Source organism: Primulina huaijiensis, chromosome 8 (genome assembly GCF_012295235.1).
Source record: "Primulina huaijiensis isolate GDHJ02 chromosome 8, ASM1229523v2, whole genome shotgun sequence".
In the NCBI taxonomy this organism is placed as follows: Eukaryota; Viridiplantae; Streptophyta; class Magnoliopsida; order Lamiales; family Gesneriaceae; genus Primulina; species Primulina huaijiensis.
The window spans coordinates 20222981-20247893 of NC_133313.1; the positions used below are offsets into that span (position 1 = coordinate 20222981).

At 35.7% G+C, this 24913-nt stretch overlaps 5 protein-coding genes across 9 annotated transcripts; 3 read left to right on the top strand and 2 right to left on the bottom strand.

The window, feature by feature from the left end:
• Positions 1 to 19: 19 nt before the first annotated feature.
• LOC140982411 (uncharacterized) lies at positions 20 to 6234 on the top strand. Of its 3 annotated transcripts, XR_012176259.1 has the most exons (14): positions 20 to 640; positions 1230 to 1346; positions 1478 to 1504; positions 1905 to 1995; positions 2707 to 2750; positions 2976 to 3074; positions 3568 to 3625; positions 3763 to 3815; positions 3986 to 4087; positions 5005 to 5070; positions 5180 to 5301; positions 5430 to 5601; positions 5897 to 6011; positions 6086 to 6234. XR_012176259.1 is itself a non-coding variant. In XM_073448903.1 (13 exons), exons 1-13 carry the CDS (start codon positions 437 to 439, stop codon positions 5957 to 5959), a joined length of 1218 nt encoding a protein of 405 aa, XP_073305004.1. In that variant the 5' UTR covers positions 20 to 436; the 3' UTR covers positions 5960 to 6234. The 3 variants fall into 3 exon arrangements, 2 of the variants coding, with proteins under 2 accessions (XP_073305004.1, XP_073305006.1); XM_073448903.1 differs by having other exon boundaries at positions 5897 to 6234; XM_073448905.1 differs by having other exon boundaries at positions 20 to 562; positions 5897 to 6234.
• A 185-nt stretch (positions 6235 to 6419) lies between these two features.
• On the bottom strand, positions 6420 to 8628 carry LOC140981989 (11-beta-hydroxysteroid dehydrogenase B-like). The gene is made up of 6 exons (XM_073448402.1): positions 8399 to 8628; positions 7880 to 8072; positions 7710 to 7795; positions 7492 to 7623; positions 7096 to 7260; positions 6420 to 7003 (listed from the first exon to the last, which is right to left on the bottom strand). The coding sequence occupies exons 1-6, from the start codon at positions 8582 to 8584 to the stop codon at positions 6704 to 6706; spliced, it is 1062 nt and encodes a 353-aa protein (XP_073304503.1). The 5' UTR covers positions 8585 to 8628; the 3' UTR covers positions 6420 to 6703.
• Positions 8629 to 9849: 1221 nt separating this feature from the next.
• Positions 9850 to 13523, top strand: LOC140982588 (probable serine/threonine-protein kinase At1g09600). Its single transcript, XM_073449156.1, has 7 exons — positions 9850 to 10831; positions 11219 to 11821; positions 11921 to 12148; positions 12303 to 12403; positions 12539 to 12623; positions 12705 to 13034; positions 13121 to 13523. The coding sequence occupies exons 1-7, from the start codon at positions 10361 to 10363 to the stop codon at positions 13271 to 13273; spliced, it is 1971 nt and encodes a 656-aa protein (XP_073305257.1). The 5' UTR covers positions 9850 to 10360; the 3' UTR covers positions 13274 to 13523.
• Positions 13524 to 13650: 127 nt separating this feature from the next.
• On the bottom strand, positions 13651 to 16213 carry LOC140982589 (uncharacterized). 2 transcript variants are annotated; one of them, XM_073449158.1, is made up of 3 exons: positions 15768 to 16213; positions 14618 to 14772; positions 13651 to 14437 (listed from the first exon to the last, which is right to left on the bottom strand). In XM_073449158.1, the coding sequence occupies exons 1-3, from the start codon at positions 15988 to 15990 to the stop codon at positions 13763 to 13765; spliced, it is 1053 nt and encodes a 350-aa protein (XP_073305259.1). In that variant the 5' UTR covers positions 15991 to 16213; the 3' UTR covers positions 13651 to 13762. The 2 variants fall into 2 exon arrangements, with proteins under 2 accessions (XP_073305259.1, XP_073305258.1); XM_073449157.1 differs by having other exon boundaries at positions 13651 to 14440; positions 15768 to 16212.
• A 783-nt stretch (positions 16214 to 16996) lies between these two features.
• Positions 16997 to 21415, top strand: LOC140983650 (uncharacterized). Of its 2 annotated transcripts, none has more exons than XM_073450785.1 (10): positions 16997 to 17376; positions 17554 to 17592; positions 18306 to 18426; positions 18662 to 18723; positions 18875 to 18942; positions 19129 to 19178; positions 19583 to 19652; positions 19994 to 20117; positions 20418 to 20534; positions 21143 to 21415. In XM_073450785.1, exons 1-10 carry the CDS (start codon positions 17095 to 17097, stop codon positions 21254 to 21256), a joined length of 1047 nt encoding a protein of 348 aa, XP_073306886.1. In that variant the 5' UTR covers positions 16997 to 17094; the 3' UTR covers positions 21257 to 21415. The 2 variants fall into 2 exon arrangements, with proteins under 2 accessions (XP_073306886.1, XP_073306888.1); XM_073450787.1 differs by having other exon boundaries at positions 17000 to 17376; positions 21158 to 21410.
• The last annotated feature ends 3498 nt before the right edge of the window (positions 21416 to 24913 follow it).

Genomic DNA, 24913 nt, shown 5'->3' on the forward strand with positions numbered 1-24913 from the left:
TGCTTATGAATCTTGAATTAGAGAACAGATATCAATATATTCTTTTTTAATTTATCATTCTCGCCTTCCTCAGAATATACTTTTATTTGTTCGTTTTATGATTTGTATGTATTGTGTTATTAAAACTTCAAATTTAGGATTCCCAAGAAAAACCCTTCAAATTCAGGAACGCCTTAAAAAATTTCGAGTCAACCGTCGGCCACATACGCGGCATACAAATTGAGTGTCTTTTTCAGCACGTTATACTCCCACTTATTCTCTGGCGGACAGGGAGAGAGAGAGTCCAACTCAGAGAGCTTTCTTCGATATCTCCGCTTCTCCTCTTTTTCTCGTTACCCATTTTGCCCCTGAATCTGATCCCGCCACCTATTTTCTCCATATTCTGTCAAATTTATCATCTTTTTGGTGGTCGGGGTTTTCTTCATCATTGAATTAAATGTCTGCCCCTGCCCTATCGAATGTTTCTTGTCGCCATAGTCGAATTCGAGATAATCGGCAACGTTTCGCATCACCGGTGGATCCGAGACTGGTGAAAATCACGACGTCCAGGTCTTTTGACCAGGTAATTTCACATTTTCTGTTCACGAATATCACGACTATGTGCCCAATGCAGCTCTTCTTGATCAGCTTTAGGTTCAAGGTTTATAGTAATGTAGAACCTTCAGTCTTTATCTAAGTGGCTGGTGATCTCTCTTATTTCCTTTCGTGTGTGCTGCCTTAAGATTTTAGATTTATTGTTTCTGCTGTTTTACTTGTAAGGTGTAACGTGTGTAGCTATGCTTTAGAACGCGGTGCATTATTGCTCTTGTGCATGTGTAATTTTTAAAATATTGAACGATAGAAAGAAATGTATATGAAGAGGTTGGAGGTTGAAGCTCAGGGGTGGATGGAAGGAAAATTTCGTTTCAACAATCTTAGTATGCTTCTCAGTACACTTAAATTAAAAGAACCTTTCGATTGTCCACTTTGAATTAAATTGTCTGTCGTAGGCAAGCTGGATGAAAATGGTAATTTATGTGCTAACATTTGCTCGGATTTTTAACTCCACTCTGGGTTGGAGCCTTGGGGGACTGGAACTGGCATCCTTATCAGACAGTTCTCTGAAAATGAGGCATCGTGTTCTTAAACATATACCTAATCTTTAAATACATATTTTCTAATTGCATCTTGTGGTTTTTCATTTGAATTTGTAAATTTTACTTATCGTTGACTTAATTTGTATCTCACAGTCGCAAGTCAGGCTGAACCACTGTAGAAGAGAGTCAACCTATTGTAGCATTCAAATGTCGTATCTAGATGAGAAGCTAGCGGATAGAAGCATTGTCTTAAAGCCTGCTGACATTTTGGTAAGAATCGGCATATCATTTCTGGAATTCCGCCTGGAAGAGATGTCACATAGAGTTCCATGAAATTTTTTTATATTGCTAATAATTATGATTTAAATTATTTGAGCTTATGGGGCCATTTCTTTCTGCAGGCTTATGATCTTGTCCAAGGCGCTGATGTGAGTCCCCTGTGGTTTTTCATCCTCTCTTGAAATTTTTACGTCATAGCATTAATATGCTCCTGTGTAACCCCCTGTTCGGAGAGTTCATTCTTATGTGACTGACACAAATGAGAATAATAAAAATTTTGACGTTTTGAAAGGTCTTTTTCTATTTGATATTTCATTACCATATACCGGTATTTTTAACTCTTTATATTGTTTGGTTTCTTCTCATTTAAAAAGCTCATCCTGGGTAGCAGTAGAATATGTTAGTGCTGGTGAATATGCATGATGAAGGTTGTAAGTGCAATGTCTATGCTTTCTGGATTAATTATGGGAAGCTACAGTGTCTGAAGCTATTTGTAAAACTTATTGGCACGATTTGGTGTGATTGGGCCCTTGACCTTTTGATACACAGGTGAGGTGGAGTTACATCTCGGACAAATCAGCTCCTGAACCTCCAACTGCTGTTCTTTTACATGGCATTTTAGGTTGCAGGAAAAATTGGGGTGGGTACTTATCTTTTACTTAGAGTAGAAATTATTTGGAAGCCAATACTTCACTCAGATTTTTAGATTGTGAAATGTTAGGTTGTTTGATCTCGACCATCAGGTAGTCTCATTTTATTTTGCTGTTTTATTTATCTCACTATCAGATGAAAGTTGCTGGCTAGGAATTTGTTGAAAAGGATACCAAATAGTCCAAATTCTATACGTATGGCTTAACAAGTTAACAAATACTTGAAATGTTCTGATTTAATATGTTTGTCTTCAATTTTTTGTGTATTTACGTTTATTTATGAAATCAATAATTCTTTGAGGAAAGTTAGGAAAATCGAGATCCTTATGGTGCTTTTAGGACTCTCAGTGCGTGTTATCTACAATGTCTTAGTACTTGAAAGCTGGGGCATAAAAAAATTCAATGGGCAAGTGAAATTTTCCTTTACAAATGATGTACCGTTAATTTTATATTTGAGTGGTGGAGTCGGGGAGATTATAGAGATGGACAGCCAGTTAATAAGCAAAAGTATGTTTATCTGGAAGTCGCTTGAGGATGAATTTGCATTTTCCTATGAAGGCATAACTCATATCTGAATACACGCACACTTGCGTGATGTCAATCTTTACATCATCCTTTTCATATAAGATCAGTTGATATTTTAAAATTCATGTAACTTTGTTATAACTTATCCTCATCATAACTTATGATAATATTGACAGGTACATTTGCGCGAAGATTGGCAAAAGAGTTCCCTAAATGGCAAGTACGTCAATGATGCATTTCACGTTTTTCGATTGAGTGCATGTATGTACCTTTTTATTTTGACAAATAGCTTAAAAGATATCAATGCTTCAAGTATATGATTCGACCATTTGAATTGTTTTCCATTATTTTGAAGGTAAATGTGAAGGTGCTGCATACTTCTAAGCATTTTAATCATTATGTTAACTCAAAGCTTACTCTATATATATATTTATTTATTGTGCAGTTTCTCCTGGTAGACCTGCGCTGTCATGGTGATTCGGCATCCCTGAAGAAAAGGGGGCCCCATTCTGTTGCTTCAGCTGCTCTTGATGTTTTAAAGCTAGTATGCATTTCACAAAATTAGTTTTATTTTATGTGGGATGCTTCTTTTACTTTTTAATTACGTAATCTGGCGTCTATGGTAGGCACACAGAGATATTTTGTCTTATCTGTTTTCTCTTGTATTTTTCTATGTTCATTGGTAGCCAAATGGTAAGCAACACTGTGGCTTATTTAAATTCAAACAATTTCATATGTCAGGAAGTTTTTAGTCTTTCCTTCCACGTTAAGTAGCAGGCTAGAAGCATGAAATTTTTTTCCTAAATGCAACTTCCGAGACATTAAGATTTCAACCATTTCTATTGTTACTTTGAATCTGGCTCCACCTTAGAATCAATAGCAGAATAATTTACCCGCTCAAGTTGCCTGCTTTCCATGTAGAATCATTATTTAATAAACTATTTGACCCTCTATTTTGTCCATCTAGATGACAGGGAATGAAGTTGGTTTCCTTATTGTTCTTTCTTCTAATTATCCTCATTTGTTCTGTCAACTAGCTTGGTCGGATGAGGCTTACTCCTCGAGTGGTAGTTGGTCATAGCTTTGGCGGAAAAGGTAGCTTAGTCTTCATTTTTAATTGCTAATCCATAGATGATTATCAGGATGCGTCTTCGTCAGTGATCTTTTTACTACATTAGAACAGAGTGATGCGTGATATCTCATTGGTCATTTTCCTATTTTTTCCCCTGCAGTTGCCTTGAGTATGGTGGATCAGGTTGCGAAACCTCTTGCTCGACCTGTTAGAGTAAGTTTTGGATTCTAAATCTTTTGGATTTTTCTTGTCTATTATTTAGTTGAAATCAGTTGCAGAGACATAGATTGAGCTTAGTAGTTTCTTCAGGATGATGGATCGCTGTCAGGTTCACGCTTTCCTTTGTCAATATTTTCTGGATGTTGTTGCTGATTTCATTTCAGGTCTGGGTTTTAGATGCTACTCCTGGAAATGTACGAGCTGGTGCAGATGGAGATGACCATCCCGCTGAACTCATCTCTTTTCTAAGTACGTTGCCAAAAGAGGTACATTGTTTATTGGCTGAACCTATTTACTTCTCCTTTCCTCTTTTTGTTTCTCCATTTGATTTGTAAAACCGAAGATTTGGTTTATTTACCATATTTTTTATTCATGCTCAATGAGTTTAGCTATGATTGTAATTTCAAATTCACTTGGAAAAAGATCGAGAATGCCTTTTAGTACGTAGTCATTATATTTCATCTTATACTAAAAGCACCGTGTTTCACATTGAACTGAGAGAAGAGAGTAGAAAAGAGATGGTTGCATGAGTATCAGATCAATTTCCATTCTCTCGGATCATGCATTTTATATTTTGAATTTCACTTAAAGATTTTTCTTGTGAGATAATTTAAATGAGAAACATTTAACTACAGTAATCCTATTTCCACGGAGGACATCTCAATTAGAACACATGGAACATTTTGTCGTGATAACTATTCCATCTGTATGTTTTGTGTTTTCAGCAATGTGGCTATGCGCCTAATTTATTCCTCTGCTTCTCAAAGGCCGAGCCTACTCTGTAACAGTAATGATAAGGCTTTGAACGAGACATAGATTCAATTATAGAACCTCGGTGGAATAAATAAATATATAGCAGCTTTAAATATTTACAAGGACGGGAAAGAAAACTATATCTAATTTGTAGTTGACCTGTCCGTATGTGTTTTTGAGTTAGCCTCAGCATATAGGCTACGATCTACTTTACTAGATCACATCCATTTGCATATGATTGTGTTTCTTTACAGAACAACATTTCAACTTTTGATTCTTGTATGCAATAATTTAATGTGGGTAGTGTCATCCATCGCAGTTTTAGTGATGTACTTTTCCTTTGCCATCTCTCTGGAATTTATGAGGCACTCATTTTTTTATTTAACTTTTGGTACAAATTTATGTTCACTCACATTATTATTCAAGGAAGGTCTCTTCCAAACGAGGTGTCATGGATGCTCTTGTTCAGACCGGTTTCTCAAATGACGTGGCACAGGTTTGTTGTATGCTGTGTACTAGATATATGAATATTAAATATTTGAATTGCATCTCTCACTATTCCATAACCAGTTATTTTTTTTGATGCCCCTGTTATTCCATCGCAGTGGGTGGTAACAAATCTTCGGCAGACTCCAATTAATGGATCATCATTATCAAGCTTCTCGTGGGTATTTGATCTCAAAGGTATTTCAGAGATGTATCATTCATATGAAGAGACAAATATGTGGTCAGTTTTCCTCCGAACTTAAGAAAGAATAAATAGTACCTGTGTCTGCATGTTACTTTCTTTTCAATCTCACGTATTAGTGAATCTTACAGCTGCTAAAGCTACTATTGTTATCATCATAAATGTAGGAAAATAGTGGAAGAAGTGCCTCGGGGTGTACATATTAATTTTCTGAAAGCAGAAAGGAGCTTGCACAGATGGGCCCTGGAAGACCTTCGTAGGATTCATGTCGCTGAGGAACAAGCAGCCGAAGAGGGAGGTGGAGTTGAAATGCATGTTCTCGAAGATGCTGGCCACTGGGTATGTACTTTCGCGTCTTTTCAACCTTATGATCCAAAAATTGAAATTCTCTTCATCTTCAAAGCTCTACGTTCGAACGTCGCACCTACGTGTCTAGACGGGAGGTTTGACGAAGACCCCAACCGGCCGGTGTATGATAAGAAAAATGCACAAAAATAAATGATAAGAGGAATCACACCAAACCTCCCGCAAAAGAAGACAGAAAAAATGCTCCATCAGCCAAAGCATCTGCCCCTATATCCCTTCTCGATGGTTATGCGAAGATATAACAGTTAAAAAAACTGCTTTGTTTCAGGTACATGCTGACAATCCAGACGGGCTTTTTAGAATTCTTTCATTCTCGTTCCAAGGATTTTAGGAATTAGGATGCTGCCATGATTTGTCCATTTATTGAATTGAGTTGAAGCGCGGTATGTCCACATTTTTGTAGATGTGTTACAATTTTGTGTTGGAATGAAGCATGATAGACTGCAGCATATAGTAGGTTTTGAAGTTGCATTTACTTGAAGCCATTTTTACATATACGGTCAGAGTAAGCAGAAGAAAAGGAAGCGGGTATTCAGCCTGGTACCTGGGCATTATTTGTACCTGTATTACAATCACTTTCATTTTAGTTAGTGTTCTTGAGAATTATTTCCAATCTATGACACGATTCCTTGATATTCATCTTCGTTTAGTTCTTATTGATTTATACTCTTCTCACCGAGCATTCAAAAAAATAATCGAAAATTATTATGGGATCAGATTTGAATTAAAAAAAAAAAAATTGAAGAACATACATATAAACATGAAATTTTCAATCTTTTTCCGCACGTGATCCTGAAGGGGGCCAAGCTAAGTAAAAGCAACCAAATTTGATACTAAATACATGAAACTCAAAATTTTCAAAATATTAAATATCAGATTCTATAAATTGTAGATTCAAAGAGGCGGTCGCCTCCCTTTGATTCCACGCATTTCGCAAATCACCACCTGATGTCTGTTTATTCAACTCAATAACAATGTCCAGGCATTATTCCATTTATCACTCGAAAGTTCTGCTACAAGTAAAACACGATTAACATAGAACAGAACCATATGTAAAGATTGTGATAATATTCATTCACTCCATTTTCTGCTGGATCTGAAAGGCTTGGGATAAGGTCGCTGGTGGGCTTCCAGTAAATATTCTTGAAGGGGATCCCTCTAGCAACGGCCTTCCAGTTCCGATGAATGAAGTTTTTCTTGCACCCGCAGTCGTTAATAGGAAGCTGAAAGTCCAGAACAGCACTTTTGGTGCAAAGACTCTGTACAAAAAGAATATGTCATACCAGCTGGGATACTTCACATATGGATCCCCTCTGCACGCCCCAGAAACAATAAGCTTCGCAAACTCCTCGACGGGTCCGCCAGATACATGTACCTTATAAACCAAAATTAGACTAGCTATTCAAGATTGCTCATTTTTAGGCCGATTATATACATGAACATGGATGGCTCAACAAAGAAACTTACTTCTCTTTCTTCCTTCCACTGCATCTCTGCCCCTTCCTCCACCATGAATTTACCTCCAGTCATTTCAGTTCCGATCCAACCATGTGTCGCAACTGTAATACCGACCTCTTCCCTGACTTCAAACCTCAGTGTCTCGTAAAAGTTTATGAGCGCCGACTTAGCAGCCTATCGATGCAAACATACAAAAAATTTGTAAGTGCTGCTAGCCAAAGAAAGCATAAAATTAAGTTGGAAAGAATCCGCTTCAGGTTCTATGTTATTCGGATTGCCCATAAAAGATGTGGGCTTCGCTTCGCATGAGAAAAATGTACACATATACGATATATTGTATAACCATTACTGCACCGAATGTATTTCACCATGTAATATAGATTTGATAGTAAATTATCAACTCACAGAATACAAGCTCATCCTCGGCAAAGGCAACCAATTCTCGACCGAGGCGTTCACCACAATGCGACCATTGCTTTCCCGCAAGTACGGAAGCGCTACATAAGTTGGATACACATTACCCCAAAAGTTAATGTCCTGAAAATGTACCAAAGTTTAGATATCAAACAATGTTGTGATCTATGATCTATCCGACAAAAGATCAAACTAGTTCTCGTATATACCATTAAAATGGGAAACACGCCCGAGTCCGTAGCTTCCTCAAAGTAGAAAGTGTGTCCTAAACTCGCTGTATTCACTAGATGATCAACTGCAAGATGACAGAAGGGGTGTACCAAATTAACATGCAAGAAAAATAATAGAAGGAATGGAATAATAATTGGTCGATTCTTACTACGGCCATGATAGTTAATGGTTTCACTGATAAATCTCCGACAATCATCTTCTTTCACGACATCAGCAGCCGTTATCAACACATTATGTGCCCCCAGCCTTGTCGCGTTCTCACTTATTCCCCACAACCGGTTCTCTCTTCGTGCCACCAATACCAGGTTCGCGCCTCTCTTTGCATATTGATAAGCGATTTGCTGCAATTGCAAAGATCATCAAACTTCATTCTGTAGGTGTGTGCTATGCCAAGAATCCAGGATAATGAGAAAGGAGAGTGGATGGTTTAATATAACATGGGAAGAAACTTAATGTTTTTTGGGAAAGAAACTAGTCGACCTCTGTTTCCCTTCCTGGGGTACTTAACCATGAAATAAATGTTTAGTCATACAAATTAATTTATCACATCAAATAGATGCATGCAAAGCTGTACCATAATCATTTCTTGAATACAAGCTTCAAATTCCGACATTTAATTACAGCTTCTTGAGATCCATGCGCGTGGAGTGACTTAAAATTTTTTTACCTCTCCAATCCCAGAAGAAGCTCCGGTGATAACCACTACCTTGTTCTCCATGTCTTCAGAGTTGAAATATGTGTTGTAAATCCATTCGCAGGTGTAGATGAAAGTGAGAGTCGGCCATGCAAAAGCAAGCATCAACAGGCTTGCTGGTGGCACAAAAAAATTCAGCAAAGTGTTGATCAGATCCATGTCGAAATGAAATCTCAAGAAATTCTCCAAGAAGAAGAAATGGAACTACTTTTGAAAAGGAGATGAGGAAAATGGAATATGTATGCCAGTGTTTTTGTGGAACAGCATGTTTGCATGCAGAAGGGAGTTGTGTACACGTGTTGCTCTGAATATCAAACGTTTTGAATACTCAGTGGACGAGGCTTTTGGAACTTCTGCATGAATTATCTTTATTCACTTTCCTCAATTCATTTAAAATTTAAAAAACAATCAATCCCAATTTCCAAAAACATCTTCATTCTCAAAATCACCATCATTATCTAATGATTAAATATGTAGATGAAATTATATATCAATTGTAAACGGTTTAGTTTTAGAGTTTTTAAATTATAGACTCCAAAAAAAATTCACCTCCAGACAGTCTTTGAAATCCCTGATGTGGGATTCGTTCATTGATGTTCTTACCTCTCATGCATCTGAAAAACTTGTCCAGAGCCACTCCTTATTCGTATTATCTCATGAAACTGATGACCACTCCCCACTCTCTTCGGCCCGAGTGTCACAATAATAATAATAAAGTTTAAAGAAAACGCGATCAATATCAGTAAATGTAAGTTGATGAAATAATTGATTTATTTTAAGAGAATAATAATTGATTTAATAATGGGAACATTTAATGATTGAGTGCATCATCATCGAATTAATTAACTCATTTTAAACATTGTTGGTGTGATTTGAATTTACTCCTTTGATTAGAAAAATATGAGGAAAACAATTATTTTGAATTGGAATTTATAAAATTTGAAATTGATTGGGAAGTACTAGTATTCCAGAACTGAGATACCAAGTCATACGTTTAGCTGGCAAACGTAGGTCCCATGTCTTAATGCGAGGCACGTCCGCAAATTGGCGAGGAAAGAAACTTTAGAACTAGCTTTTATATATCTTTTGAAAAAATCTAAAAGTATTTGTCTGTCTTCATTGTTAGAACAATATGGCCTTATTTGATGAAGTAAAAGTTTTTTTCTTGTACATAAAATTGAGTAATCAGCAAATCCCATTTAAGAAAATGTGTACAACAACATTAGTTTACTGCTCGATTCTGACAAATTCAAATTTTTAGAATATTTTGTCAAAACCTTGGAAACCAATGGTGCCTCTCATTTTTAGGCTCTTGCCCGGTTGGATGATTAATAACCTGAGACAGACAAGAAATATATTTATTAATTTATTTGTTTATTAATTTAATTGGACGACATTAGCCAGCAAAACTACCAAAATAGAATTTGGAAACCCAAAATCTTTCATCAGGACACCTCAAACCTTAACTGGAACTCCTGTAAATCCATTAGGCGTAGGTTCAATATATATACATAATATTTGTGTATGTATCTATATATGCTTTGATTAGAAATTCTTAAAACCTTTTCTTGTAATGCTGGATTCTGGTCTGAGCTTTTGACCTTTAAAGCCTTCTGCATATGTGCTTTTGAGATTGTTTCATCATTTCAAGCTTCTTCTTTCTGCTGCAATCTTCTTCATACGAGCATTTTTAACCCATCTTGATGAATAAAATATTGTATGCAATTTCGAACCCTTTTGCACATTTCATTTTCCGGGATTATAAGCAATCTAATTATTGGCTTTGAATTTGAAGAGGATCGAATCAAGGAGCTGAATTATCAAGATTCTTGTTCTTTTTTCCTGATTTCTGATTGGGGCCACCATGATATGTTCTAATACTTCATGTTGGGGAAGGTGATTGTACATATTATATAAGAAATTTTTACAGAGAAGATGGGTTGCCTTTGTTCAAGAGGATCAAATGTGAATGATTATGTTGCCGAGAACGAAAAGGCCAACGAAAAAGAGGTCAAAAAGTATTCGGTACAGATGATAGCTCCCTTGCAAGGAGAGGAGATTATAGTAGGAGTAGGTAACCTTAAGAATGAAGGCTCTCTTCATTCAAGATCAAAAACAACATTAGAATCGAACCCGAATTGTATCCCACCAGCTTTAAACGTTGAGGATGATGGGAAAACGAGGATCATTGAAAGGCCAAAAAACGGGCACCAAAGGCGTTCTACCTTAGAGTTTGGAGGAGTCAATGGAATGCAACAGAGAATGTCTAGAATAGAAAGTACGCCGCATGGTACCAGAGGCGAGCATGCTGCTGCAGGATGGCCGTCGTGGCTTGCTTCTGTTGCAGGAGAGGCCGTTCATGGCTGGGTTCCTCGAAGTGCAGAATCCTATGAGAAAATCAACAAAGTTAGTCATATAAGTTCTTCATTTCACTTCTAAACTTACAGCGGAATTTTCAGCATTTGTTATCTGAAAATCATCCCTTTCACTGAATGTGGTATGATGGCATCTGATGAAAATATTAAATGTTTGTTTATGTTTAGTGCTAGTTGTAATTCATTGCATCATTGACCTTAAATTACGGTTGTAAGTTGTAAGATTAGCATGATGATGTTCTATATGTTAATTATACTGATGAAGCACAGAAAATTTCTTGGAATATCCATGTTTTCTCGACTGACTTGCCTGGTTTATATGTTTATTTATTTATTTCTTTTTGATGGAGTGGGATCTGGGTAATGAAGCTTGATTCAGGTTATCTAATATGCTCCAAAAAATGCTTTATTTATGTAGATTGGACAAGGAACATACAGTAGTGTGTACAGGGCTCGCGACCTAACAACTGATAAAATTGTAGCGATGAAAAAGGTCAGATTTGTTAATATGGACCCAGAGAGTGTTCGTTTCATGGCAAGGGAAATCAGTATTTTACGTAGATTAGACCATCCAAATGTTATGAAGCTTGAAGCGTTGGTGACATCAAGGATTTCAGGAAGCTTGTACCTCGTATTCGAGTACATGGAGCACGATCTTGCTGGACTTCTAGCTTCTCCCGGGGTCAAATTTACAGAACCGCAGGTTAAATGTTATATGCAGCAGATGTTTAGGGGACTACAACACTGCCACAGTCGTGGTGTTCTTCATCGAGATATTAAGGGTTCAAACCTTCTGGTTGACAATAATGGAACCCTCAAAATTGGAGACTTTGGTTTGGCTACATTTCTCGAGCCTGGCCAGAAACAACCGTTAACTAGTCGTGTGGTAACTCTCTGGTACAGAGCTCCTGAACTACTGCTAGGTGCAACAGACTATGGAGCCGGAATTGATTTGTGGAGCGCTGGTTGTATTCTTGCCGAGTTGTTCGCGGGGAAGCCTATCATGCCTGGAAGAACAGAGGTATATAGCAAAGAAGTTTTTTTTAATGTGTATATTTCAAATTTTAATGAACTTATCACCTAAATGTCACTAAGTCAAAATATGAAATCCATATGTTAGGTGGAGCAAATGCACAAGATATTCAAGCTATGTGGTTCGCCTACAGAGGAATATTGGAAGAAAACAAAATTACCGCATGCTAGTAGCTTTAAGTCACAGAAACTGTACAAGTGCCGTCTCGCTGACACTTTCAGGGACTTTCCTTCATCAGCTTTGGCCCTCGTAGATGTACTCCTTTCAATTGATCCGCGTAACAGGGGTACCGCTTCTTCCGCCCTCAAAAGTGAGGTAAAACCAAGTTTCTAGTATCAGTTTACATCACTAAACTTCCTGCGCTGCTAATACAATCTTCAGTTTTCTGTTTGATTGTGCTCTGCAAGAATTTCATTGGTTTTTACGGCTGACTTGTTCAACAAATTCTGGGATTTGTTTCTTGGTTCAGTTCTTCACATCAAAGCCTCTTCCAAGTGATCCATCTAGCTTACCCAAGTATCCTCCAAGTAAGGAACTTGACGCTAAAATTCGAGAAGAGGAAGCAAGAAAGTAAGTACCTAAAAGTGTTATTCTACATTTTCTCAAGAACAAGTATACACAAGAGTCCAGAGATCAGGCTCTATCATCATAAACAGCATATTCCAGGATTGTTTTTAATGATATGTTTTTGGTCATCAAATCCAGACAAAGAGCTGATAGTGTTAAAGGTGGAGGGGCTGAATATGCTCGCAATAATTCAAGAAAATCGAAGCCTATTCCTGAAGAACAGGTACGTTTCCGACTGTTGCGCATTTCAATGAACTTGTTACTCCATTTAATTTTCTGATCGTCATTTGGCGGAAAAAAACAGGGGAAATCCAATAAGAGCACCAGTTATAAGTATAACCCGCAGGAGGAAAGTGGAACGGGTTTCCCAATCGAGCCGCCACTCAGAGGAAATGATTTAAAGTATGGGTACTCTCATTCAAATTCAGTGATTCACCCGAGTGCTGCAGCAGAATACTCATGGACTAAGACGATGCGTGATGATGATACAGAGCATTCTGTGTCTGTCCGCTCATTAAGCTCTAGTCGACGTGGTGTACAACTCACAAGACAAGGCTCTCAATTGCAGTCAACAGTTGACTTGTCAAATCATCATTCAAAGTGCACTGACTCCACGTCTAATGATGGCTCAATAGTATGTTCTCAAAACTAGCAACTTTATATATATGTGTATATATTGATAATAAATACGAATCCATAATGGCTTTCCTTGATTTTCAGCGTTATGTACCAAAGAGAAACAGGATGCATTTTTCTGGGCCATTAATGCCTCCAGGAGGGAACATGGAAGACATGTTAAAAGAACATGAAAAACAAATTCAAGAAGCTGTGCGCAAAGCTAAGAGCAAAAAGAAATGCTACGATTACAAGTAAGGTATACACACAACTAAATGGAGTGGTATTAGATTTGGTGCATTAATGCCCAAGAAGGAACTCAAGTCAGAGAGATGGAAGAGATATAAAATAATAATGTTTCAGGCTTCTGAACGTGCTGCTGATGCCGTAAAGTGTACACCTTGAATGTCGACTCGAGATGAGGTGTTTTTGTTGTATACTGCAATGTACAATTGACATCTTTTCAATGTTACCTGCCAATGTAAATATCTAATAATAAATTTCACTCAACACCAAAGTCCAAATAAATATGATAGCAAGATGCAACTCGCATCAACTGTCACCTATAGAGGTCATGTGATTTGTGCTACAAGTGGTAGTACGCATTAACATCAACACAATTTTTAAGAAACGAGGAAAGAAAAAACCTCTATTTATTTGATCTTTTAAGACAGTCCTGTACATTTTAGGAGACGTTTCCATTACCATGGAAGATTCTTGATTTAATACATCATTTGACTCAACGAACTACAGATCTTGCTTAGGCTTGCGGCTTAATTCAGAATAATGACCACCCATTAGTTGCAGAATCTCTTCCCACAATCCATCAGACGAGGAACTCTGTGAACCACCAAATATCATATTTGAACTGCAAGCAGCAACATACCAGTAATCCGATTCAATCTCCTCTCTTAATTGATCCAGCTGCCACCCTGCATATCCCACAAAGAACCTGAAATCTTGAGACTTAAGAGTGCCTTTCTTCGTCAATCCTGACGCTTCATCAAGTGTATTTCGAGAACCAAAATACACTCCATTGATGACCTCCTCAAAACAGGGACGTCCTGTAATTTCCCCAGCTCTTATCAAAAACATACTTGCATCAAGGGGTCCACCGAAATGCAAAGAACAGTCTGAAAATGTAGTTGCTAACTCAATATTAGTGGGATTCATGTGTTTCATTTTTTTGTGAAGTGGACGATTTATAACAACCCCAAATGGACCCTCTTGTGGATTCCTTGTTCCGGATCTGAGAAGAAGAACTACAGTCCTCTGAAATGTGCGAACTCCGTCGAGCTTTTCTGTGGCAACTAGGAGACAGCCATTCTCAGGTGCCGAAATTGGGTGTGCCCATTTGAGGGGAAGAGATACCGATCCAGAAGTTTCCTTCTCTTCGTTATGAGCGGAATCTGCATTTTCTGCCTGCTATAATATCACATGATGAATCCTACCATAAGAAGATGATTTCAAATGGTAAAACTACACAATTTAAACCCAGTTGGATTTAAAGCCTGCCAAATGAAGCAATTCCACAGCCAAGGCCTATAGAATAAAACTTCAACAAGTCTTGGTAAACCAAACTTTGAGAAAGAACAATACTACCTGCTCTTGGAGGTAGAGCAACGCCCTGAATTCTCTCCAATCCAAGGGTTTAGCATGAGATTTCTGGGAGTTATTATCACTAGATTTGTTTTTTCCAGCAGGAGGATTTTTCCCATCTGGACCATCTCCTCCAGCTTTCGACTGATCACTATTTCCTACAGATGCAAAAACTCCAAATTGAATAGCACTTGTAATAGTATTTCTCATAGTAACACTAGATATCACAGAAGAATGAGAGAATCATGGCTTCGGAATTAAGAAGTCAGGAAAAAACTTCAAATTTCAGAGAGAGAAATAGAGTACCAATGGAAGAAAGATGTCTCTAATAAATGATAATCTAATTTCATTTAGTTAACATAGCAACTTAAAAACCAAGCTTTCATGAGCTAGTGTTAGTGACTCCATGCGATAGATAATAAAGTACCACCAAACAGCTTAATTACAGACTATATCAATTGGTTGTAGACTTACAAAATAGAAGCAATATTATAAAAATCTTTAGCTAGTTCAGAATTAATCAACCTAATGTTCAGTAATAATCCATATGACGAGTCCACCACAGTTAAAAGCTTGAAGCATAATGCGTTTCTACCTCGCGCAAGACTTGAGAAAAGTTGAAGTACATTTCAAAGTATTCACATTATAAGAAGCACAGAATGCATCAGGATGTTAGTCCAACTCTTCTCTAAGAATTTGTCTAACAAATATCACATGTCGAATATTAAAACTAATAAAGAGTAGCTTATAAACTCATGAGAGTGTACCACCCATTAGACATGCCTTTTCAGATGATATCCTCTTGACTTTATAACCAAACACAATTTGAAATTACTTTCTCCATTTCCCACATGTGCCATGCATGCTATCCTCTTTTGCAGATATGAATCTCAAATAAAATCTACCTAGACTATCGAATTTGCAATGGCCACAAGACAATTGGTTTAGAGTCAGTTCCCAGCATTCACATCACAAGTTCATTTCAGTATCTTTCTCAAACTTAAACAGCAGTAATTATACTGCACAAATCAACATATCAAACCATCAAAGATGGAACCTTTAATATATTTCCCAAGTCAACTCAAACAAAACCGAAAAGATAAACATTGAGGTGAAAAAAAAGCCAAAATAAATTAAAAAACAAATCTTTTACCAGAATTAGACGACGAAGAATCGGAATTTCCTGGGTTCTTCTTCCCCGTGGCTCTGAATATGACCGATCTGTTCTTACGAGAACCGGATAAAGATTCCTTCCTCCAAACCCTAAAATCCAAGGCCATCGAAGTGTTTATGGGATTCCAAATAATGGGTTTCTCCGTAAAAGAATTTTTCAGGAGAAAGACATTGCTTCTAGCTTGCACACACCATAGATCCATGATCGTCAAAATCAATAGATTAAAAAAAAGAAAGATAGAAAGAACTTGGCCTCCTCCCCGAGTTCTGTGCTAAGGATGAGAAGAATATGCTGAACAATTTAGCCAAATAATACAAATATCAAAGACAGTGAAGGGGTTTGACTCACTCGCACAACGTGCATTCACTCCAGTGGAGATTACGGCTGTAAGGCTATCTAAAAGTTAGTTAGCTAGCGGAGTAGTACAAGGTTCAGATTATTGATTCTCGGCGTGGGGACCAAATACTACAAAATCTGATGCAACTTAGAAATCGGGTCGGGTAGTTGGGGCGCGACCCGATTTGAACCCAAGCGGGTGACAATTTCGTATAATTCGGGTATCTAGTCGGATTCCGGTAAATGTTTTCTTAATCGGTTTCAGATAATAATATGATATGATTAAGGCAAAAACTTGTGTGAGACGGTCTCACATGAGACTCACTCAATATGATTAAATATATTTCTCCTACAACCATTAACAACAAAAACACATCATTTCATCTCTGAATTAAAAATAATCCCGACTTTTTTCATAAATCTAAAGTTGTGTGATTTTATAATCTCGCAAGGATGACAATTTGTGGAAAAAATAAATTAATCAAACTAAGAAATTCATGAAAAATTAACTGACATAATGTTATGACTGTTTTAGTTTAAATTTATTGAAAATCCGACTCAAAAGAAATGAAAGTTTAGGTGAAAAAATGTTAAGATTTAAACTACCCGACTCGAACACAATCAAGTGTTCGATTAATCCATAATATATTAATTTATCATCTCAATATCATATATCTCTAACCATTTTGTTTTATCTCACAAATCAAATGATGTCGGTCTAACAATCTCATAGGTTGTAAGTGATCAATTATATTTTATTTTTGGCACATTAATTTATATTATTTTTAATAAATACATTATTTAAATGTAACATTCATTTTTAGTAATTATAATTTATTATTAATTAGCCGCATAAGCCAATAATCTCCACGTTCAGAAGATTAGAGGTCGGGTGGTGATATGCAAAATCCAACTCTATCGCACACTGTGTTAGCTATTTGCCTTCTGCGAACAAGCAACGACCATATAGATGCAGTTCCCATCTTCGAGTTTCTACAACATTTCAGTTACTCATTCCACGCCGATTCCCATTTTCATCGGCTTTCCACCTTTTGTACGAGTAGATGCAATCCCACATAGGAATCACCGTAAGAATCTGGTTTCTTGCAAAAGAAACAGATTTCAAGCAATAAAATTTTCAAATCAAGAAGAAGAAACCCAGATTTCTGGAGAAAAAGAAGATGCTAGCAATGGCGGCGGCCCTTCAACCAGTTTTCTGTCGCTCCTTTGCCCCTTACTGAAATTATTCTCTGTACGTTGATTCAACTCGTGAAGTTATAAAGAAGATTTTCAATTACTTGTTTATTTATTCCTTGGGAATTCATGGCTACTTTCTGTACTTATATAGACATATAATGTTCAAGGTTTAAAATTTGTTACTTTGTGTTGAATTTCAGAAGGTGATACTTGTAGTTTGGTCTTCTTGCAGGCTCGAGATCCCTCCAAAGAAAGAAACTTTCTAGTGGAGGTATTGCACTAATGACCGTTTTTCATTTTTTTCCCGTCGAAACTGCGTTCCTAGCTAAATTCATAATCATTTTGTGAGATAAATTTTTAAAAAATGTGAGTTTTGCATACGGTTGTCATTTTGAATAGTATGCAGCAAGTTTAAAGTTATGCTGCTGTGTCTTCGTATCCATACAAAAAGTTAAATAACTTTGGTGCTTTGTTCATAATGAAGAAACCAATATCATCCCTTACATTTGATGCTCAGCCTTTATTAGCTTATAACTCACATGTAATATTGATACTAACATGTGTTCTGGCATAGTCATCCTCTCTCTCTTCTATCAATTAATATTTGTTGTAACAGAAATACATTATATAAATTTGAATTTCTATTGATTTGTTGGATTCATTTTGTGTTGTAGCAAGATGAGTTGGTTATTGACAAAAGTAATTTAGTTATTAAAACTTAAAAGATATTAACTTGGGTAAATCCATGATTCATTTTGATCATGATAATCCTGGTTGGACATTCTCTACGAATCTCGTGACATTCTCTACGAATCTCGTGAGATCCAAGTGACTCAAATTTATGAAAATTTTGGTAAATTGATAAATCAAGAAACGATGAGACATAAATCGCATAATACTTTGTTGATTTTTATTTGTGAGGTTTAGGTTTCTTTGGATATTTTAGTTCTGTCAGTGTGCCTCAATGCTGTTTCTCGGTAATAGGAGGCCACATCTTCATTATCTACTTTAGCAAGATTTCCATGGGGTTCAAGATCACTATCTGATGCCTTAAATGATCAACAGAAAGTAAACCTGCCACTGTATCTGCAACTCTTTGAATTCGGTAAATTCCTGTTATTCTTGTGTAGAGAGCCAAGCAACATAATTTATTGATGTTTCATGTGGTATTAATCTTCTAAGCGCTATCTTAATCTTCATATGGGGAACTGTTGTCAGTATTATTCTATTATATTTGAGTTGCTCGCTAATCCTGTGGAACAATTGATAAATCAATCACCACATCTGATTTCTTGTTGCTTTTGCATTCGGATTACTTAATATTTACGACGTGTCGACAGAGGCATGTCCCTTCTGCAGGAGGGTTCGAGAAGCCATAACGGAACTCGACCTATCTGTAGAGGTACTGCAACTTTGGTGTGTTTGCTTTATCTTGTGATTATTTCATTATACATTAATTAACTTGAGAAGAGATATATTTGTCATTTAAAGAATTTGAAGTCTTATGTGACCACAAACGATCCACTCTTCAACATGGCTGATCATTTATGCAGATCTTCCCATGTCCTAAAGGATCAATGCGACACAGGGAAATGGTCAGAAAACTTGGCGGCAGGGAACAGTATGTTTGGCTAATATCTTTAATATAATATTTATCATGTCTCCTTTATGATCTTATCGCCTGTTTCTAGGCATCCAAGATCCAATGTCATACATTTATGTACAATTTAGTTCATATTATTTTCTTCCGGGAAGTGAAGTTATGAATATTTTCACTGCTTAACTTGAATTTCATATTATCTTGCAGGTTTCCTTTCCTTGTAGATCTCAATACTGGAATTTCAATGTATGAAAGCAGTAAGTACAAAACCGCTTTTCCCGTCGAATACTCTTTCCGTAAGTAATGAAATTCCCTAAAAAGGAAGCTATCGATGAATTGACTAAAGTAAAGCCAGAAGTTTCTAGCCAAAAGAATTATAGATATTCTAGTCATGTACTCTCAATGGCTATGGCTGGTGTAATTTTGCATATACTTGTGTTCTATGTTTGTATATACTAGTAATTGAGTATATTTTCTAGTTTCTAAGATGAATTAAGTTTTCTTCAGAAAGAAAAAAATTGTAAACTAATATTGAAGGATTTGAGTTTCATAAAAACAAAAAATTGCAGCTACTTTCCTCAATTAGATTTCGTTAGGCTGATGCCTTAAAATCTCGCCTGATCTTACATTCCTTGGCTGAGAATGATGATTGATTTTCCAGGTGACATCGTAAAATACTTATTTCGTCAGTATGGTGGAGGAAGAAGTCCATCATTTGGCCTTTTGGAGAGGTATTTTGTTTACTACTTTATTGGCTATGGCTCAGATCTTGGTGGGAAAGATGGCTTTTTGTTTGTTTTATCTTATATATATGTACATATATTATATATAAATATTAATCTTGTTCCTACATTTCTCACGATTAAGTTATTATTAAAAAGTAGTTGGGATTATGAGGGCTATTGGGACCTTTTGTTACAATCGAAGTACACACTTGCACACATGCATGTTCCATTATCTTCACAATTATCTGCTTTTTATACCAAGGAAAACGTTAGTACAAAACTCTTCTATTTTATGACCCATTGAGCTATTATATATCAAATGGCAGCTGATTTCTATGGAAATGCAGCACATTGTTGACAGGATGGATGCCCACCCTGCTCCGAGCAGGCAGGGGAATGACACTGTGGAAAAATTCTGCCAAAGAACCACCACCTGAAAAATTGGAACTCTTTTCCTTTGAAAACAATCCGGTAAACCTTTACATCATAAATTCAATCAGTACGTTCCCAATTTTTATAGTTTATTGTTATTAACTGTCTATCCATGTAGCTATGAACTCTGCTAGCTCACGTCAAATGATCGATATCCGTTGCTCTTCAAACGAACCTGATTAGTTAAATCATTCGTCAAGTACCACCAACTAATCATTCGTCAAGTACCACCAGTGGAAGTAAATACATTAATTAAATACAGTGCATGGTGCATGCTGTATATCTGAGATTGGGTTATTGACGTCTCAATGTAACCAGTTTGATGTATTTTAATTTCAGTATGCACGGATTGTTCGTGAGGTGCTCTGTGAATTGGAGCTTCCATATATACTGCAGAATGTAGGTCAAGGGTCAAGGCGAGCTCAGTTACTCTTGGAGCTGTCTGGATCGTATAAGGTCAGCTTATATATTATTTATACTGCATGTGCCATTAGGTTCTTCTAAGAATATAACTAAATTATTAATTTGTTATAGCCCAAAAACTTAGTCAATGGGTCTTGCCGGGCTGTGATATAGACAGTTTATGGTGACTTTATACAAGGGTGTGCATGGGACTATGATTACTCCCCAGTTCTTTATTCGCTCTTCAGAATTGTTTTGGTGCTGGCTCAGAAAATGCTGCAAGTTACCTAAATGGTAAACCTTACGTACTGATCAACATCAGGAGATTGAGAAGAAATTTTATATTTTTCGTATGTCCTAGGCTATACACGTGAGGGCGTGATTGCTTTTTTGACTATGCATTCTCAATCTGAAAATGCGAACCTACAGATTTATGAACTTCATCTTGAAAACGTGGAGCGGAAGGAGGCGTTGCCTCAGTCTCTTCCTCCGGGATCGTTCTAAAAAGAACTAAATGACCATAAATAGAATTAATGGCATAGGAGGTGCTTTCCCCTTGATTTATGCATGAAATTAATAAATTTTCACCATAATATATTCTGTCTGGTATAATTCTGTGCATGTGAAATTAATAAATTTTCTCTATGATATATTTCGTCCAGTATAATTCTGTGCAGGTGCCTTACCTTGTTGATCCTAACACGGGGATGAAAACTGGCGAGCACAAGAAGATTATAGCCTACTTGGTCCAAACGTATTCTACCGTGAGCACCTAGTTGGAAGGTCTGTATACTGTATATCCTTGTGTGCTGAGGCTAATAGATGGATGTGGTCAGCATTGTTAATGAGATATGAACAATGGGCCAGCCACATCTTCCTGTATTTTTCAATAATTTTTTAATATCTTTACTATATTTGGTAACATTAATTCTTCTTATATATCTACATATATGAAAGCACAAAAAATTTGAAAGGGGCCTGTTTTGGTACGGTTACAGGTAAGATAAAACACGTGTGTCCTACTTTACTCTCTCCAACACACAAGAGTTTGTACTGTCTAAAAAGGACGCTTACACCATTCGGTTTCCACCTTTTCTTCATTTTATAAAATAAAAGGTATAAAAAGCATATATAGAGTTCTGGTTCTTCATCAAGAATCTCTTTTTTACTATGCGTTCTTGCTCTGATTTCAACCTTTTCCCTTCTCCTCCACGTCACTCCCTTGATTCTCATGAAACAGCTTCAGTGCACTTCCAATTTTGGGGAGACAAGTGCGATGCTTTTGAGGGAGGCGACATCCTAATCCTCATGAATGTCATCTTTTCATACAGTCAGAACAATCTGGTGTTGAGGGCTGGTAAGAGAGGGGAGGTGGAGAAAGTGGGGGAGTTCACCATGGCTTACGTCGTTAGGTGGAGACACCCAATATGAGCGAGGTACAGTGGGAAGAGATACGTGCAGCAAGCCATCATCTCTTCTCATTCTCGTTTGTCCCTCCGCCACGTTGAACAACATTGTCCCCTTGTACCTTTTTTTTCCATATGAGAATCCAACACAGCATTAGAATTTTGTGTCAGATTGTGAGATTTAATATATGTCAAGAATTTGATCCATGAACTGGCTTTTCGTTTAACAGTTGTTCTGGAATTAAGTTTGAAATTGTCGCGTAAACTCTAATTCGAACGAAATTGAAATCTTTTGAATTTCACAATTATGTGGAACTTTGAGTTGCTTCAACAAGAGCTTAAACTCGAAGATGGAAATATAAGCAGAAACAAAATAAATTTAATCAATCAAATACTCCTTGTTTGTTAATTATATAATTTACAATCGTTACATCAAAATCTGTAGTCCTGATCCAAATGAAACACTCAATTGCGTACAAAAGTTTGGTTAAATCAAACTGATCAAATAAAATAATTTATTCGAAGAGACAATCTAATTATTTCAATAAAAAAGTTGTTAAATTTTCAAATAGTCGTTAATGCAACATATGTAATTGATCAGAATAAAATGACCATAAAAATTTGCTTGAATGGGGACCGAAGGTTTATATTATTATTTTTATAATTTTTATTATTTTCTTCCGAATTTGATTGATACTCTAGCCCTAATACCGAATTCCTTGAATAGGATTTTTGAATTTAATATATTTATTGACTTAAAAGTTCTGAATATAATGTATTATTTAGTATTTTCGAATTTATTAATACTCACAATAAAACCAAAATTTTGAAAATACAATTTTATACATGTCTATAATTAAATAAATAATTAAATACCAACGTAACGAATCATGATTCTCAAAATCGAGAGTGTATTCCGCATTTCGTGTCCCTTAGTGTTTATCTGTCCTTCTCAAGCGCCTATAATTTAACTGCATCCAAGTTTAACTCTGGATTTTGTTTGTAATGTGTATATTTTTAAACGTAATTTACACCCAATTTCTTATAAACACAATTATTTAAACAGTATAATGCATTAAAATTTTTCGAAATATAAACGTTTAAGTACAAGAGAAAATAGTATGTATATATAAAACTTGCCCATTACTAAAACTTAGAAAACAATAACTATCTCCATCATGTATAAAAATATTTTGTGCTTTTTATTTTTATCCAATGGCTAGACAAGAAGATCATGTGTATCTTAACCATAGCTTCACAGTAATAACATTGATCGAACTTGTAGAATAGATAAGCTAGAATATATCTTCACTTGGTCAAAGCAACTTCAGGATTTTGATTGCTGACACATACAATTAGCAAAATACATGAACCATGCTAATATAATAACTGCTAATGGTGACCTTTTTCAAAAAAAAATTTAAAGGAAAAAAACAATAATTATTATCCAACATGTTTAGTTGTTAATTTCTTGCTTATTATACATAAACGGTAAACCCATTCATTATAGCTTTTGATATATATACAATACTAACATTTTTTCTCCCCATATTTAACATTAACAAAAGTTATTTTCATTTGTTTTTAGGTTTTTTAACACAAATAGATCAAACTTGATTAGTCTTTTTAAAAAACGCTATATATATTGTTTCCTAAATTAATTTATTACAAAGAAATCTACATTTGCTTTACTTTAGTTTATATTTATTTAATTGTCATACATTAACAAAAAAAATATATAAAATTAGACATATACAAATATAAACACATATTTATTATCTTTAAAATATAAACAAAATTGATCATATGTTGCACAACAAACTTGGATAAACACATCAAAAATTGAGGTGACCATACCTATTTTAACAATTAAGATGCAAAAAATGTAATTATACATTCAAAAACCTCCCACGTTCTTTTTCCACTAACTCTTTATTTTAACCAGTGTTTTCAGAACCGGAACAGACAGGCCGGTTTGACCGAGAACCAGTCACAGATCCGGTCCGAAACACCTTAAAAACTCGTTTTAGCGGTCAAAACCGGTCGAACCGGATATGAAACGGAAATCCGGTTGAACCGGGTTTTTTCGAATTTNTTTATATGTGTTTAGATTTTGACTTGGATAATTGTATCTTTTTTTATAATTTATATACACATTTAAAATCTGTATAATTTAAAATATATTATATTATATTATTATTTTATATAATATAATAGTTTTTCGATCCGACCGGACCGGTTGAACCGTTTTTCAAGATTCGGTTTGATTGCCGGTCCGGTTCTGTTCGATTATGTGATTGATTTTAATCATCGTCTTATTATCCCAACATAGAATCAAATATTATAAATAAATTCAAATTTACAAAAATAAATTTTAACTACAAAAAATATTTATATTTTATGCAATTACATGTGCTTGGTGTACTTGTTTTTATAATTTGCAAATGTAATATAATGCATTGTTATAATTGTTTTTTGTCATGTGATTACAACGTTTTATTTTAAAATAATGACAGTATTATGGAACGTGGAAAAAGATGTGTAAAGGTAATTTCTAGAAAGACTTTGAGAAAGTAAGGGATTTTCCCACCTTAAATTAGAATATGTTTTCAAGAAAATAGATCCAAAAATTGCACGAGTCTTTCATTGTTGATGTGTCGTTTTTTCTATTTATGATCAATCATATAATGTACTTAATATTTTTCGAATCAATATAGTTAATATAACACATTTGTATTTGTGATTCTATTTTAATTATCTATGGAGAAATTGTCTTCTTTGGAATTTGAAAAGAAGACTTAGATCAGAAGTATCAACGACATTCTTAAAATAATTAATTTTTTAGCTGCATTACTTCCGGTAAGAATTATTCATTACAGACATGGTTTTTCAGTCTTGTCACAATCAATCTAATGTCATCACATAATCCAAGATAATGATCTATGTTTTGTAGCGACGTAACTAGAGTACAAACATTCAAATTTAACTCGTAATTCGGCACTTAAGAATATATTGTTTCATAATAAT

Bases quoted from the DNA above. Each gene is read 5' to 3' on its own strand.
- LOC140982411 (XM_073448903.1), top strand. From the start codon at position 437: ATGTCTGCCCCTGCCCTATCGAATGTTTCTTGTCGCCATAGTCGAATT. The intron at 641-1,229 runs GTTTATAGTAAT...TGTATCTCACAG, and splicing joins TGATCAGCTTTAGGTTCAAG to TCGCAAGTCAGGCTGAACCA. The intron at 1,996-2,706 runs GTGGGTACTTAT...TAATATTGACAG, and splicing joins AGGTTGCAGGAAAAATTGGG to GTACATTTGCGCGAAGATTG.
- LOC140981989 (XM_073448402.1), bottom strand. From the start codon at position 8,584: ATGGATCTGATCAACACTTTGCTGAATTTTTTTGTGCCACCAGCAAGC. The intron at 8,073-8,398 runs GTAAAAAAATTT...TTGCAATTGCAG, and splicing joins CTTCTTCTGGGATTGGAGAG to CAAATCGCTTATCAATATGC. The intron at 7,004-7,095 runs GTAAGTTTCTTT...TTGGTTTATAAG, and splicing joins AGTGGAAGGAAGAAAGAGAA to GTACATGTATCTGGCGGACC.
- LOC140982588 (XM_073449156.1), top strand. From the start codon at position 10,361: ATGGGTTGCCTTTGTTCAAGAGGATCAAATGTGAATGATTATGTTGCC. The intron at 11,822-11,920 runs GTATATAGCAAA...TCCATATGTTAG, and splicing joins TCATGCCTGGAAGAACAGAG to GTGGAGCAAATGCACAAGAT. The intron at 12,404-12,538 runs GTAAGTACCTAA...CATCAAATCCAG, and splicing joins CGAGAAGAGGAAGCAAGAAA to ACAAAGAGCTGATAGTGTTA.
- LOC140982589 (XM_073449157.1), bottom strand. From the start codon at position 15,990: ATGGATCTATGGTGTGTGCAAGCTAGAAGCAATGTCTTTCTCCTGAAA. The intron at 14,773-15,767 runs GTAAAAGATTTG...TTGCATCTGTAG, and splicing joins TTCTTCGTCGTCTAATTCTG to GAAATAGTGATCAGTCGAAA. The intron at 14,441-14,617 runs GTAGTATTGTTC...GTGATATTATAG, and splicing joins TGCTCTACCTCCAAGAGCAG to CAGGCAGAAAATGCAGATTC.
- LOC140983650 (XM_073450785.1), top strand. From the start codon at position 17,095: ATGCAGTTCCCATCTTCGAGTTTCTACAACATTTCAGTTACTCATTCC. The intron at 17,377-17,553 runs GTACGTTGATTC...GTCTTCTTGCAG, and splicing joins CCTTACTGAAATTATTCTCT to GCTCGAGATCCCTCCAAAGA. The intron at 19,653-19,993 runs GTATTTTGTTTA...ATGGAAATGCAG, and splicing joins TCATTTGGCCTTTTGGAGAG to CACATTGTTGACAGGATGGA.